Source organism: Schistocerca piceifrons, chromosome 5 (assembly GCF_021461385.2).
Source record: "Schistocerca piceifrons isolate TAMUIC-IGC-003096 chromosome 5, iqSchPice1.1, whole genome shotgun sequence".
Classification (NCBI taxonomy): Eukaryota; Metazoa; Arthropoda; class Insecta; order Orthoptera; family Acrididae; genus Schistocerca; species Schistocerca piceifrons.
The window spans coordinates 155,056,545-155,073,815 of NC_060142.1; the positions used below are offsets into that span (position 1 = coordinate 155,056,545).

Here is a 17,271-nt window from a genome sequence, read left to right on the forward strand (position 1 = left end):
TCTCTGTTCACTAGGATACCACTTCAGGACACACTCGATTCAATCAGTGGAGCTGAGTTGGACCTTTTCAAGCATATCTTAACGTCGACCTATTTCCTATGTGGAGGCCAGTTTTATGAACAGACTGAAGGTAGTGGCGAATCTGTTTATGGAGAGATTCGAGGATGAGCCACTTACGACCGCCACCTACAAGCCGACCTGCTTCTACAGGTACGTTGATGACACGTTTGTCATCTGGCCACACGGTCGGGGAAAACTGCACGAGTTTCTTGATCATCTGAACTCGAGATGCCCCAGCATTAAATGGTTAAAATGGCTCTGAGTACTATGGGACTTAACTTCTGAGGTCATCAGTCCCCTAGAACTTAGAACTACTTAAACCTAACTAACCTGAGGACATCACACACATCCATGCCTGAGGCAGGATTTGAACCTGCGATCGTAACGGTCGCGCGGTTCCAGACTGTAGCGCCTAGAACTGCTCGGCCACTCCGGCCGGCCCCAGTATTAAGTTCACAATGGAACTAGAAAATAATGGTCAACTTCCGTTCCTGGATGTCCTGGTGAAAAGGAAGCAGATAACACATTAGGCCATAGTGTGCACAGAACACCTACACACACCGACTTATACCTACAGGCTGACAACTGCCATCATCAGGGACAGAAAAATGGGGTGCTGAGAAGACTTGTTCACCGAGCCAGCTTGGCAGCAGAATTAGAACAACTAAAGCAAGTGTTCGTAGACAACAGGTAGCCTACTGAATACAGGACATCCGCAAGACGCTACATCCCTCCAGACGATCTGATACTGATGGAAAAGAACAAGAAGAAGAGACCAGGAGAGTATCCTTTCTACTGTATGCAGGACCTATATCTGCTAAGATCAGCGGAATACTGAAAAGGCACAATATTAAGTGTGTTCTGCCCACCTAACAATATCAGGGCGCTTCTTGGAACAGTTAAGGATGATCTGGGATTGAGAAAATCTGGTATCTACCATATACCACGTGAATGCGGTATGTCTGACATTGGTCAGACCACCAGGGTCGTTGATATAAGATGTAAAGCGCACCAAAGGCATACCAGGCTACGACAAGCCACTAAATCGACAATAGCACACCATGAATTATGATAAAACTAACATCTTATTTCAGACCGCCAAATTTTGGGACAGCGTCATCACTGAATCGATCGAAATCAAGATGACAGAGAACTTGATAAACCGGGAAGCTGGATACCAACTCAGCACGGCGTGGAACCCGGCTTTGGACCTATTACAAAAACAAGGGAAGAAAACACAAGACCAGGAGAACGACGGGGGTGTTGGAGAAAGTCGGAACGGTCAGTAAAAGCAAACGTAGCCTGTCGACAGTACTTGGAACGCGCCTGGCGGGCGCGGACCTAGTAGGATACGCCATGAAACGGCCGCCACTGGGAAAACAGCGGAAGCAGGCGCGGACGGAAGACGGAACATCTGGCGACCAACCGACACGGTCCCAGCGGGAGCGGACGGCGTAGGGAACGCCAGACACCGTCCAGACATAAGTATGGGACCGGCCAGCCTGTCGTTCAGTCACAGGAAGCACCTGATGAAGACGCCGAGGTACGACGTCGAAATATTGTGTTAGATAAACGCAGACCACCGGCAGTACACGCCATTCAACGACATGTCATTATCTAATGTGTTTGCAAGTAGATATATTCTCGAGGAAATAAATGTATATGCTCTGAAATGTTTGGATGACGCTTTTCCTATTCTTTCTGTTTTCAGGATTGTAAGAAATTTACCACGTGACCTTTCACAAGAGCTTCCACTATGAATTCTGCTTTGGACATTAATAAGCTCTATTCTAATCACTTGTTTTTACATTTTGTTACTATGAGGGTTGCGCAGAAAGTAAGGCATCACATTTTTTTCTTCAACAATTCTTTATTGAACATAATGAGAATTATACACACAAAATAATGGTGTTTTATCTACACACCCTAATTTTGCACGTATCTCCGTTCCGTTCTATGGTCTTCCTCCAGTGCGAAACAAGGACGTTTATGCCCTGTGGGTACCAGTCCTTGTCATGGCGGGGGAGCCAGTGCTTCACCGTGTGAATCAACTCCTCATCATCCTCAAAATGTCTTCCACGACTGGCATCCTTTAATCGCCCAAACAGGTGGAAGTCTGAGGGGGCTAGGTCGGATGTGACTGCCGTGGACGGTCTTCCCGAGCACTGCAAATCGTAGAGCTCCGCCGAACCGCCTTCTGATGGTTCAAATGGTTCAAATGGCTCTGAGCACTATGGGACTTAACTGCTGTGGTCATCAGTCCCCTAGAACTTAGAACTACTTAAACCTAACTAACCTAAGGACTTCACACACATCCATGCCCGAGGCAGGATTAGAACCTGCAACTGTAGCAGCAGTCCGGTTCCAGACTGAAGCGTCTAGAACAGCTCGGCCACTCTGGCTGGCTGATGACCTCACCTTCCGTGCCCAGTGACTAGCTGTAATTCTGTGGACAGCAGATGCTCCATAGACTTTGCACAAGCGTTTGTGAATATTCCCACAGTTTCTTTCTCTGCAGTGAGAAATTCACTGACGGCACGTTGCTTGTAACGTACATTAGCTACAGACGCCATTTTGAAACTGTCCTGCCGCTACGCTATCTGTCGGAAGTGATGGAAATTTGGCGCGCTCACTCAGGCGACTTCAAATAATACATACGTAAAGCCTAGTTTACACAACGACACTAGGTTGCTGGCAAATGCGCTACGGGGTACTGCGCGTTTGCGCAACTCGTCGGTGAAACTAAACACTTTCGGCGTGTTCCAAATTTGGCGACACTAGTTGTATGAGTTTTTGAGGTTATGTGTAATCGTAGAGTGTAGACAAACTGAAATATGAAGTGGGGAACGGAGAATAATGTTCGCTTTTAAGATTTCTATACTTTGCATAGGTGTTGTGCGATTTCAGTGATGCTGATTACAAAAATAAGCAACATATTGCTGCCGCTGAGACAATCATGGGCGATCATAACATCGATGGTTTGACAATATCTGAGCTGCAGGGCAAAAATTATTGCGTTAGGAGCACATATACAACTGAATTAAGAAAAATGCAAGCAAGTGTGATTCTAGCTGTGGCACTGCTCTCGTCTACAAGATTGAAATCGCATTGTTCGATTTGCCCAACTCTTTGTTAAGCAATATTGTTGACAGGAGAGAACGCTATATAAATTCAAGAAGCTGCATTCTTTACTCATTATTCATCTATTTAAAACGTCGCTGCAGTGCTCCCCTTTCACATATGTTAGAATTTTGAAATATTGCCACTGTTCAGATCTATCTTCAAGACAGTAGTTTGCAAGCCACTCTCTTCTTAATGCAGCCTTCTTCGAATAATTATTGCTGTTAATGTTAATAATTATTACTGTTAATGTTAATAATTGTTGGTGTTAATGAAAAAGCGTCATCACCAACTTAAACCACATCTTATAGCATGCTGAGTGTTCTTGATTGTAATGCACGCAATATGATATGTAATTTCAGCTCTGGCGACAGTGTTTCATACGTTACAGTACCTTTATTCCTTATCGCATAATTAACTCTATTTAGAAGAACCGTGAACAATTCTGGTGACATTCTAAGATAATTAAAAGAACTTCTTGGATCTTCCGTTATAAATTATTTCAGCAAGGATGCTGAGCAACCGAGCTGACGTCTTTTCTTCATCCAGTCACGAATCGAAATAAGTTTCTTGTTTTTTCCTTATGCAGCGGTTCCACGCAACAAGCTTTAACTCCCATCACAACTCGTGCGACGTGCAGCTGCCAAAACTTTCATTTCAGACACGACTCGGGGACCCACAAAACGACGGAACTGAAGTGTATACTGGTGTCTACGTGTCTACAGTCATATATGAAACTACTTGCGTGCAACTCATTCCACGGAACGCTTGGCGCAACCCAATGTCGTCGTGTAAACTAGGCTTAACGTTTCGCATTCGTAGCATTGTTTTCGGCTGAGAAAAAAAAATGCGGTCCATTACTTTCTGGGGAACCCTCGTATATTTCGATTTTTTTCGTAAAAAGGATAGTCCCTCATAACCTCACTTTCATCGATGCCAAACTTCGCAGCAGACAGCTCTCACGACCATGCTCATAACTCACGTAATATTGGCGCTGACGTGTAAACATAAATGACCACTCTAACCAGACGAGACCCAGTACAGAAATGAAACGCCAGGGGCAGTTTGTCGAGTAGTCGATTGAGACAAGGAAGTCACTCGTGTGAAAGGAGCTGCCATCTACATCTACACCTACATTTATACTCCGCAAGCTACTCAACGGTGTGTGGCGGAGGACACTTTACGTGCCACTGTCATTACCTCCCTTTCCTGTTCCAGTCGCGTATGGTTCGCGGGAAGAACGACTGCCGGAAAGTCTCCGTGTGAGCTCGAATATCTCTAATTTTACATTCGTGATCTCATCCGGAGGTATAAGTAGGGGGAAGCAATATATTCGATACCTCATCCAGAAACGCACCCTCTCGAAACCTGGACAGCAAGCTACACCGCGATGCAGAGCGCCTCTCTTGCAGAGTCTGCCACTTCAGTTTGTTAAACATCTCTGTAACGTTATCACGCTTACCAAATAACCCTGTGACGAAAAGCGCCGCTCTTCTTTGGATCTTCTCTATCTCCTCTGTCAACCGGACCTGGCTCAAGTATAGGTCGAACGAGTGTTTTGTAAGCCACCTCCTTTGTTGATGGACTACATTTTCTAAGGACTCTCCCGACGAATCTCAACCTGGCACCCGCCTTACCAACTGTGGTGTCACCGCCAGACACCACACTTGCTAGGTGGTAGCCTTTAAATCGGCCGCGGTCCGGTAGTATAAGTCGTACCTGCGTGTCGCCACTGTCAGTGATTGCAGACCGAGCGCCGCCACACGGCAGGTCTAGAGAGACTTCTTAGCACTCGCCCCAGTTGTACAGCCGACTTTGCTAGCGATGCTACACTGACAAATACGCTCTCATTTGCCTTCAGCTACGTCATTTGCTACGACCTAGCAAGGCGCTATTACCAGTTTATATTGAGATTGTAATTATGTATAAACAAGAGCGATGTTCTCGAATTATGGATTAAAGTTAAGTATTCCAGCCGCTACGTTCTTTTCTTCATAGTATAACTCCTTTAACTGTTCCAGACCTCACGCCAGTTTGCGTGAGCTTACCGCGTGCATTTCGGCCTCCTCTAGCAACAAGGTGTTGGCTCTTCTGCCAACACTACACCAACAATTAATTTTATATGATCATTCCACTTCAAATCGTTCCGTACGCACACTCCCAGATATTTTACAGAAGCAACTGGTACCAGTGTTTGTTCCGCTATCATATAATCATACAATAAAGGATCCTTCTTTCTACGTGTTCGCAATACATTACATTTGTCTATGTTGAGGGTCAGTTGCCACTCCCTGAACCAAGTGCCTATCCGCTGGAGATCTTCCTGCATTTCGCTGCAATTTTCTAATGCTGCAACTTCTATGTATACTACAGCATCATCCGCGAAAAGCCGCACGGAACTTCCGACACTATCTACTACGTCAGGGGTCTCCAAACTACGGCCCGCGGGTCGAAACCGGGCAGCGAGGGCCGGCAAACCGGCCGCGTTAGCTGGCCGGACATCCCCGGTATCCGGCCCGCCAAATATTTGAGGTGGTACCCATACTGCCAACAGTTGAGTTTCAAGGCCTATCGCGACCAATACACCGCGACATTGTCTCTGACCGAGCGAGGTGGCGCAGTGGTTAGCACACTGGACTCGCATTCGGGAGGACGACGGTTCAATCCCTTCTCGGGCCATCCTGATTTAGGTTTTCCGTGATTTCCCTAAATCTTTTCAGGCAAATGCCGGGATCGTTCCTTTGAAATGGAACGGCCGATTTCCTTCCCAATCCTTCCCTAACCCGAGCTTGCGCTCCGTTTCTAATGACCTCGTTGTCGACGGGACGTTAAACACTAACCACCACCATTGTCTCTGCTACTCGCTACAAGACTACATAACTAAACTTATTGTTGCACCGCTTGAAATAACAATGCGTTGACATACTCTAACTCTGTTACGTCTTGCAGTAATAGTGTTGCTAACAATGATTTTGAGATTTCGTTAACTTTGCAGGACACTTTCGTGAAGAATGTGCAGTGACATACTTTTTTGTCGGTGAAATTCGCCAGAATAAAATACGCCAGAATTTCGGTCAGGTACGTCCACCAATCAAAATTATGTAATTAAATAAAAATCGTAGTTCGTTTCAGTGCTAGCTATTCCCACAATCTTAGATTTTTGCGATTTCATCTTTCCTTTAGCCTTACATTACGGTGATCATGGAGTGCTAAGGTGCTTTAGTCCCACTAGGTAGATCTTGGCCCTTATGACTTCGTGGAGGAGTCAATGTGGCCCGCGGACTAAAAGGTTTGGAGATCCCTGTACTAGGTCATTTGTATATATTGTGAAAAGCAGTGGTCCCATGAACACTCCCCTGTGGTACGCCAGAGGTTACTTTAACGTCTGTGGACGTGGGCGTACCTGTGGTGCAGCGGGATGTTGTGCAGGCTGCCGCTGTAGAGGATGTCCTTGCGCTGCATGAGCCCGCCGGCGCTGGGCGCGCGCCGCACGCCGTGCAGCTGCTGGTAGTGCTGGTGGTGGTGGTGCGGGTGGTGGGGGGGTGGCGGTGCCGGTGCCCAGCAGCTGCAGCGCGGGTTGCGACTGCGCCAGGCGGCCCGCACGCGCCGCCGCCGCGCCGCCCACCAGCGCCTCCGCTGAGCCGGCGCGCTGCATCATGGGTCGCTTCTCCTCCGCGTCAGCCGCCTGCTCTTCCGCCGACCTCAGGTTGCCGGTGGTGATCTGCTCCACACACCGACTTCTTACTGGCTCTGCTCTCTCGTTCAGTGTCCAGTATCAAAATAAACTATAAATTTCGAGGGTAAGTCACAATGTTTTCATTTCCAATCGAAATATTGAAAGGATGTTTTTGAAGGCATTACCCGTTCAGTTTACAATTGCCGTTGTAGCTGGGCGCTCTGCGAACAGTTGACGTGTGCTGCTATTGGTTGTTATATGCAGCAAATAAAACAATTATATATTGTATTAACACATTCTTGTACAAAAAAACAATCGAAATGAACAATAATACACTACTGGCCATTAAAATTGCTACACCACGAAGATGACGTGCTACAGACGCGGAATTTAACCGACAGGAAGAAGATGCTGTGATATGCAAATGATTGGCTTTTCAGAGCATTCACGCAAGGTTGGCGCCGGTGGCGACGCCTACAACGCGCTGACATGAGGAAAGTTTCCAACCGATTTCTCATACACAAACAGCAGTTGACCGACGTTGCCTGGTGAAACTTTGTTGTGATGTCTCGTGTAAGGAGGAGAAATGCGTACCATCACTTTTCCGACTTCGATAAAGGTCGGATTGTAGCCTATCGCGATTACGGTTTATCGTATCGCGACATTGCTGCTCGCGTTGGTCGAGATCCAATGACTTTTAGCAGAATGGAATCGGTGGGTTCAGGAGTGTAATACGGAACACCGTGCTGGATCCCAACGACCTCGTATCACTAGCAGTCGAGATGACAGGCATCTTATCCGCATGGCTGTAACGGATCGTGCAGTCACCTCTCGATCCCTGAGTCAACAGATGGGGACGTTTGCAAGACAACAACCATCTGCACGAACAGTTCGACGACGTCTGCAGCATCATGGACTATCAGCTCGGAGACCATGGCTGCGGTTACCCTTGACGCTGCATCAGACAGGAGCGCCTGCGATGGTGTACTCAACGACAAACCTGGGTGCACGAATGGCAAAATGTCAATTTTTCGGATGAATCCAGGTTCTGTTTACAGCATCGTGATGGTCGCATCCGTGTTTGGCGACATCTCGGTGAACGCACATTGGAAGCGTGTATTCGTCATCGCCATACTGGCGTATCACCCAGCGTGATGTATGGGGTGCCATTGGTTACACGTCTCGGTCACCTCTTGTTCGCATTGTCGGAACTTTGAACAGTGGACTTTACATTTCAGATGTGTTACGACCCGTGGCTCTACCCTTCATTCGATCCCTGCGAAACCCTACATTTCAGCAGAATAATGCAGTACCGCATGTTGCAGGTCCCGTACGGACTTTTCTGGCTACAGAAACTGTTCGACTGCTGCCGTGGCCAGCACATTCTCCAGATCCCTCTCCAATTGAAAACGTCTGGTCAATGGTGGTCGAGCAACTGGCTCGTCACAATACGCCAGTCACTACTCCTGACGAACTGTGGTATCGTGTTGAAGCTGCATGGGCAGCTGTATCTGTACACGCCATCCAAGCTCTGTTTGACTCAATGCCCGGGGGTATCAAGGGCGTTATTACGGCCAGAGGTGGCTATCCAGAGGTGGTTGTTCTGGGTACTGATTTCTCAGGATCTATGCACCCAAATTGCGTGAAAATGTAATCACATGTCAGTTCTAGTATAATATATTTCTCCAATGAATACCCTTTTATCACCTGCATTTCTTCTTGGTGTAGCAATTTTAATGGCCAGTAGAGTAATATAAAAATGTTGTTTTACGGTCGAACAATACACCTATGCGTACGTTTAGGAGTCAACGGTACATTAGCTTTGAGTACACTCTTCTACAGGAGAACGTAGAAAATGAAGAAAGAAACCTGATGTGTTACGATCTAATAACTGAGGCGAGCGCGTAATACATTTGCTATTAAACAGAGAATCGTGTGAAACTAAAATAAAACTGTTGTCTTTGGATCTAAGACATGGATTGGGCGAGCAGCAGATAAAAATAGAGTCCCTGTTAATACATTACTCTACAGGAAAGCATAAGGAATGAAAATGAAATAGAAATTTTGGTGTACGATGTAATAACTAACAACGAGAGGTCCCCACAAGAGAGATCTTCAGAAACCATATATATGGTAGTGTAGGTTAGCGTCCCAGATATCACATTCTGGAGCGTTTCACCCTAGTAGGCTCTCGTTTGCAAGTAATGGACAAAAAAATTTCGGAATTTCGTGCGAGAATATATACCATGAAAATTTTCATATCTTTATCGGAATGACTTTCATCACTATATTATTAAATCTTGTAGCGAAAATTACCTTTTTTTGCACAAATAATAGAAACAAATTTTTCTACATTTGTTTCTTAATCAACACAACAGCATTTTCAAACGTTTAAATATTATGATGGATAAAATAAAAATAATAAAAATCACATGTATCTGGATTCCAAATGAAAAAAGAAAGACTATGACAAAAATGCGACCTAGGGAAAAAAGTTAATAAAATGTTTTCAACAACGTTTGATCCATATGTAAGGGCTGAACACTTACGTCTTTTGCACACAATTCTGCCTCATCTGCTGACTCGGTGTCGCTGTTGCTGATGTCCGAAGCATTTGTCTCTGTCAAGTCTGAAACTGACTCGTCCGATATATCCTCAGAACCACGCGACGAAATTTCATCGTCAAGTGTCTCGTTGAAGTTCAGTAATAGCCAACTCTGTCAATAGCTTTGTCCATCAGTGCGTCTCTTTGGCAGTATTCGTCCACAATGGTTTTTATTTTATCACACTCCTTCTTCCAGTCGTCTTTCGTAATGTTGTGCATTGCAGCCATAGTCACTTGTTTAAGTCGGGAAAGTGTAACGCTGCTGACGTTGTTGGTGGTGGTTAAGTTCCTATGGGGCCAAACTGCTGAGGTCATCGGTCCCTAGTCTTACACATTACTTAGTCTAACTTAAACTAACTTACGCTAAGGACAACACACACACACCCATGCCCGAGGGAGGACTCGAACCTCCAACGGGGGAAGCTGCGCGAACCGTGGCAAGGCGCCCAAGACCGCGCGGCTACCCCGCGTGGCTGCTTCTAACGTTGTTCGATGAAACTTTTTGTTTCATTCAATTCCAGATAAGCTCAATGGGGTTCATATTAAAGTTGTATGGTGGAAAGCGAGACACTGTTTAAGTCCTTTCCCGGATTTTTTTAGTACTCTATCTACTGCATATTCTGGTTCCGGTTTGCAACGTTTGACAACTTCCAAGAGCTCCGCACAGAAAAGAATTTTATGCTTAGTCAGCTATGATGTAATATCTTCCCTACGAGAAGATGTGTTAGACGCTTGATTTTCGTGAACACAATGGTAGAGTGCATTATCTAATACCACAAAACTTCCACCTGCAGTACTTGGTATTAGGCGCTCTTGCAACCATTTTATCTAATTTTCTCCGTTCATTTTGTTATGATAGCCTTCCGATGGTGATCTCGAATCACGATTAGCTCTGCACCCTCAATGATCCCCATTTCTCCTCCCGTATGGACCACTATTGCTCTTTATTCGGAACTTTCATTCTTCCGAACCCCTTGTACGTCACTATGCTGCCAACATTTACTGACAGGATAGCGTGTATGCACACATGTTTCATCAGTATACCCGACTGATTTCTTCGCACCTTTCTCGTTTTCTCTCGAAGTTCTAAGAAAGCGTGCATGCCATATTACAATTTCCTCCCTCTCAACCAGAAATGTTAGATTATTTCGAATTTTTTAAAAAATTGAGACCCCATATCCTTCAAAATTTTCCAGAAGTGGTTCGTTTCCCCGTGAAATTTATGTCTGTAACCTACGTCGCCCAATCGTAAAGCTTTCGAAGGGTGGGTATTTCTCTTTTAAATTCGTAGTATTCCAAGAACGTTCTTTTCAGTAAACACTATTCAAAGTAATCGAGACACTTCGTTTTCTTCCTCAGTCCCTTCTTCCTTGGCGTTGCAGTTTTCCGACAACTCTGGCTTTCATGATATCGCTCACAACATTATGCACTGTTCTTACACTCTTTCCTTCTGCTGCTGCTGCTCTCTCCAGAGCTCTTTCTAACGGTATTAGTAAACCTCTCCGTTTTTCTTCTCCACGGAATTGCACTACGTTATTAATCAAGACTTTTCTGTCTGAGCGTGGTCTTCAATAACGCATGGTTGCGCGATCACTTTCCATTTCAACAACCACTAAGAATACGCAGCAATAGTAACGCACTATGACAATAACGTGACTGTACAATGCCGAGCCACGTGCATCATTCGTGTACTGTCGAGTATTGTCGAACGCCTTCAGCCCCGTCAGTATGTAAACAAAGCTTAGTTCCGCATTCTGCCGTCGGCAACTGTAAAATGACAGGGTAATACATGTCTTTCGGGACAGACCGACATCGGTCTGCAGTGCTTTTGTTGATTGGCTAACATTCATGACGTTATAAGAAAGGCAGCTTGCTCGTCAAGCAAGAACCACTAGATGTCTCTGTAGTCTTTGCAGTCTGCTTACGGCCCTGTGTGCCTTTGAACATTCAGAATGGGTTCAGTAGTGCCGCGTCGAAAAAGTTTCTCAAGTTTTTAAACACTTGCGCCACATATCAAATGAATCCACGAAACTTCATATGGCCACCAGAGCAACGTGTCTTACAAAAGATTTCGTGATGCATTGATTTGAAGGTAATGTTATTTTCAGTGGATGAGAGAGACAATGCCCGCGAAAGAATTGACGTGCTCAGTTTTCAGATGAGGATTAGATTTGCAAAACACGCTCTAACATTTCCAGTACGATGTGGACAGCGACTCTGAGATTGGACAGTGTAACATTCGGAAAAACTGGAGACCAAATTGGAAAGGAACGTGATTCCAGAGTTGTAAAGCGGCATCCTCCAAGAAGAGTTAAAGAGGGTGTCTACAAAGGAGACTGCTTACAAAACACTCGTGTATCCTATCTTGGAATATTCCTGACCTATGTGGGATCTATGCCAAGTAGGACTAACTGGGGGTACTAACATAACCTTAGGAACTGGCTTATCAGTTTAATGTGGACTGCACACCCTGGAGCAGCTTGACCTTTTTCAAGTTAGCAAATTGTTGGCACAGGTGAAACAAGTGATAAATGAAAGGTAATCGTATGACCGACCTTGACTTTAACCTCATAACTTTAGATTAGCGATCCAGCCTTTACTGACTGAGCCACCGAACCCAACAAGCACTGTCACTTAAACGCAGAGATACAGTGTTTTACTTGCGTTGAATTAATTATTTCCACAAAACTCATGTTAAGTCGCGAGAACGAAGTTGCCGGGATATCAGTCACGAAGTAAGAATAAACAGCAATACTTTCGAAAACTGCAGTGAAAGTGCCACTTGAAGATATGAGAAGCTACTACTTTACTTTGATACTCAAACATCTGTGACTGACGCCCGAAAAACATGGAACTAACATGCATCGAGATCGGAAAATAGTGTTTTGATAATTGCTAAGCACTAGCCGAAATCTGGATTTGCGTAATAAAACCTGTAAAAGGGACGGCTGATTGCTGCGCTCTATAATTCATAAATTTATCGAATTATCGATATATCGGATTGCCGATATTTTTAAAAATACCAACAGTCCTACTTGAGCATCTGTTATGTGTATCTGTTGTGTTTATTAAACTTGTGGGAAAACGCTACTAATTTATGCATCAATCCGATGAGGAAAATCTCAGCTTAGGATCCTCTACTGTCTGTGTAATATTGGTCTTACAGGTTTGGGACAGTGTGATCCGCCAGGATAGCCGAGAGCGCTAACGCGCTGCTTCCTGAACTCGGATAGGCGCGCCTGCCCCCGATCGAATAGGCCCGCCGGATTAACAACGGCCGGTGTCCCGGCCTGCCTGGATGTGGTTTTTAGGCGGTTTTCCACATCCTCCTAGGTGAATGCCAGGCTGGCCCCACATCCCGCCTCAGTTACACGACTCGCAGACACTTCTACATCTACATCTACATCTACATGATTACTCTGCAATTCACATTTAAGTGCTTGGCAGAGGGTTCATCGAACCACAATCATATTATCTCTCTACCATTCCACTCCCGAACAGCGCGCGGGAAAAATGAACATCTAAACCTTTCTGTTCAAGCTCTGAGTTCTCTTATTTTATTTTGATGATCATTCCTACCTATGTAGGTTGGGCTCAACAAAATATTTTCGCATTCGGAAGAGAAAGTTGGTGACTGAAATTTCGTAAATAGATCTCGCCGCGACGAAAAACGTCTTTGCTTTAATGACTTCCATCCCAACTCGTGTATCATATCTGCCACACTCTCTCCCCTATTACGTGATAACACAAAACGAGTTGCCCTTTTTTGCACCCTTTTGATGTCCTCCGTCAATCCCACCTGGTAAGGATCCCACACCGCGCAGCAATATTCTAACAGAGGACGAACGAGTGTAGTGTAAGCTGTCTCTTTAGTGGACTTGTTGCATCTTCTAAGTAACCTGTCAATGAAACGCAACCTTTGGCTCGCCCTCCCCACAATATTATCTATGTGGTCTTTCCAACTGAAGTTGTTCGTAATTTCCACACCCAGGTACTTAGTTGAATTGACAGCCTTGAGAATTGTACTATTTATCGAGTAATCGAATTCCAACGGATTTCTTTTGGAACTCATGTGGATCACCTCACACTTTTCGTTATTTAACGTCAAGTGCCACCTGCCACACCATACAGCAATCTTTTCTAAATCGCTTTGCAACTGATACTGGTCTTCGGATGACCTTACTAGACGGTAAATTACAGCATCATCTGCGAAAAACTTAAGAGAACTGCTCAGATTGTCACCCAGGTCATTTATATAGATCAGGAACAGCAGAGGTCCCAGGACGCTTCCCTGGGGAACACCTGATATCACTTCAGTTTTACTCGATGATTTGCCGTCTATTACTACTAACTGCGACCTTCCTGACGGGAAATCACGAATCCAGTCGCAGAACTGAGACGATACCCCATAAGCCCGCACCTTGACTAGAAGTCGCTTGTGAGGAACGGTGTCAAAAGCTTTCCGGAAATCTAGAAATACGGAATCAACTTGAGATCCCCTGTCGATAGCGGCCATTACTTCGTGCGAATAAAGAGCTAGCTGTGTTGCACAAGAGCGTTGTTTTCTGAAACCATGCTGATTACGTATGAATAGATCGTTCCCTTCGAGGTGATTCATAATGTTTGAATACAGTATATGCTCCAAAACCCTACTGTAAACCGACGTCAATGATATAGGTCTGTAGTTAGATGGATTACCGCTACTACCCTTCTTAAACACTGTTGCGACCTGCGCAATTTTCCAATCTGTAGGTACAGATCTATCGGTGAACGAACGGTTGTATATGATTGCTAAGTAGGGAGCTATTGTATCAGCGTAATCTGAAAGGAACCTAATCAGTATACAATCTGGACCTGAAGACTTGCCCGTATCAAGCGATTTGAGTTGCTTCGCAACCCCTAAGGTATCTACTTCTAAGAAACTCATGCTAGCAGCTGTTCGTGTTTCAAATTCTGGAACATTCCATTCGTCTTCCCTGGTGAAGGAATTTCGGAAAACTGCGTTCAATAACTCCGCTTTAGCGGAACAGTCGTCGGTAAGAGTACCATCGGCACTGCGCAGCGAAGGTATTGACTGCGTCTTGCCGCTTGTGTACTTGTAACACATTCATACTATCTCACGATTTACACTAGACACAGACAGCTGGGGTACACTAATTCCGTCCCGGGGGGTATGGGGAGGCGGCAGGAAGGACATTCGACCACCGCTTTAAAATTAACCATGCCAAATCCGTACTTAACCCTGCCGACTCTGCGCACAATGCGGGAAAAAGGCAGTAGCAAAAGAAAGGAAAGAAAGAAAGGTTTGGGACAGTGTGTGTAGGGACTTTTCAGACGCTGCTGGTGCAGTGGTACTGAGCGGGCGCCGCCTACCTGCTGTATGGGCACGTCCTCGGCCGGCTCGGAGCTCTGCAGGGGCCGGAAGAGCGCGCCGAAGAGGACGCACGAGAGGACGAAGCCGGCGATGGCGAGCAGCGCGCCGCGCCACGCCAGGTGCGTCAGCAGGGCGTCCGTGAGCGGCGCGAACAGGAACGTGCCCAGCCCCGAGCCGCACACCGCGATGCCCGTCGCCAGCGACCGGTACTTCTCGAAGTAGCACGTCACGCTCACGATCGCCGGCAGGTAGATCAGCCCGAAGCCCAGCCCTGCAACACGGCCAGCGTTAGGCCGTCGGCACACGGACCGTGCATCCGAACGTTGAGCGTGCCGAGTTTCTGACGTCATAGCATGTTCGGGAGTCTTTCCGAACGTGCAGAGCAATGTCTGGCATGTCAGATATTCTGAGCGTGCGTCTGAGCGTTGACCAATGAGATGGCACAACACCACCTACGTCACACGCACGCCGTCTCCCTTCAGTACAGAGTTGTGAGGCGCCATATTGGCATTCATTTCAAGCCTATATGTATACAGGGTGTTACAAAAAGGTACGGCCAAACTTTCAGGAAACATTCCTCACACACAGTGTGTAAGTAGGCTGTTTAGGTTTTCTTATTGGTAACGCCACGTAGCGCTCTGTGTGGGAATCACTGGCTGTGCTGTGTGAGTCTGTGGCTGGTTTGCATTGTTGTCTGCCATTGTAGTGTTGGGCAGCTGGGCTGTTAACAGCGCGTAGTGTTGCGCAGTTGGAGGTGAGCCGCCAGCAGTGGTGGATGTGGGGAGAGAGATGGCGGAGTTTGGAAATTTCTAAGACTGGATGTCATGATCTGTTATGTATATTATGATTTTTCAACACTACTAAGGTAAATACAATGTTTGTTCTCTACTAAAATCTTTCATTTCCTGACTATGCCTATCAGTAGTTAGTGCCTACCGTAGTTTGAATCTTTTATTTAGCTGGCAGTAGTGGCGCTCGCTGTTTTGCAGTAGTTCGAGTAACGAAGGTTTTTGGTGAGGTAAGTGATTTGTGAAAGGTATAGGTTAATGTTAGTCAGGGCCATTCTTTTGTAGGGATTTTTGAAAGTCAGATTGTGTTTCGCTAAAAATATTATGTGTCAGGTTAAGCAAAGTCCTGTATAATTGTTTTAAGGGGACGTTTCATAAAAGAAAGAAAATATGTTATGTGGACATGTGTCCGGAAACGCTTACTTTCCATGTTAGAGCTCATTTTATTACTTCTCTTCAAATCACATTAATCATGGAATGGAAACACACAGCAACAGAACGTACCAGCGTGACTTCAAACACTTTGTTACAGGAAATGTTCAAAATGTCCTCCGTTAGCGAGGATACATGCATCCACCCTCCGTCGCATGGAATCCCTGATGCGCTGATGCAGCCCTGGAGAATGGCGCATTGTATCACAGCCGTCCACAATACGAGCACGAAGAGTCTCTACATTTGGTACCGGGGTTGCGTAGACAAGAGCTTTCAAATGCCCAAATAAATGAAAGTCGAGAGGGTTGAGGTGAGGAGAGCGTGGAGGCCATGGAATTGGTCCGCCTATACCAATCCATCGTTCACCGAATCTGTTGTTGAGAAGCGTACGAACACTTCGACTGAAATGTGCAGGTGCTCCATTGTGCATGAATCACATGTTGTGTAAAGGCACATATTCCAGCAGCACAGGTAGAGTATCCCGCATGAAATCATGATAACGTGCTCCACTGAGCGTAGGTGGAAGAACATACTGACGAAACTAAAAGACCGAGCGAGGTGGCGCAGTGGTTAGCACACTGGACTCGCATTCGGGAGGACGACGGTTCAATCCCGTCTCCAGCCATCCTGATTTAGGTTTTCCGTGATTTCCCTAAATCGTTTCAGGCAAATGCCGGGATGGTTCCTTTGAAAGGGCACGGCCGATTTCCTTCCCAATCCTTACCTAACCCGAGCTTGCGCTCCGTCTCTAATGACCTCGTTGTCGACGGACGTTAGACACTAACCACCACCACCACCGAAACTAAAATGAGCTCTAACATGAAAATTAAGCGTTTCCGGACACATGTTCACATAATATCTTTTCTTTATTTGTGTGTGAGGAATGTTTCCTGAAAGTTTGGCAGTACCTTTTTGTAACACCCTGTATATGCCGTTTCTGAGCACCTGCAAATTGAGAATCACTGGAAAACCCGTTGTTAACTGTGTGATTCGTTCCAATAAAATAATGAGAAACATCATATTCGGGCAAAAGAATTATTGTAACTTGCGTATTATGAGAGTAGGCTATTTGAAGGCAGCGACACACTAAAGATACCCCCAAAACGCATTGTTCTTGGTACAATTTGTATAATTAAATTTCAATTAGTAACATATCTACGATTAGGGTTTCAGCAAACGCCAACACAACATGATCAGATGGTATGTGTGTGTGGGT

At 45.6% G+C, this 17,271-nt stretch overlaps 1 protein-coding gene across 1 annotated transcript in view; it reads right to left on the reverse strand.

Annotated features, from left to right (window-relative positions):
- The window catches only part of LOC124798823 (monocarboxylate transporter 12-like), a 661,199-nt gene that overhangs the window by 47,898 nt on the left and 596,030 nt on the right, over positions 1 to 17,271 (reverse strand). The window contains exons 4-6 of the mRNA XM_047262352.1: positions 14,835 to 15,106; positions 6,806 to 6,901; positions 6,584 to 6,762 (exon numbers count right to left, since the gene is read on the reverse strand). Coding sequence (XP_047118308.1) covers positions 6,584 to 6,762; positions 6,806 to 6,901; positions 14,835 to 15,106 — 547 coding nt within the window. The remainder of the gene's footprint in view (positions 1 to 6,583; positions 6,763 to 6,805; positions 6,902 to 14,834; positions 15,107 to 17,271) is intronic.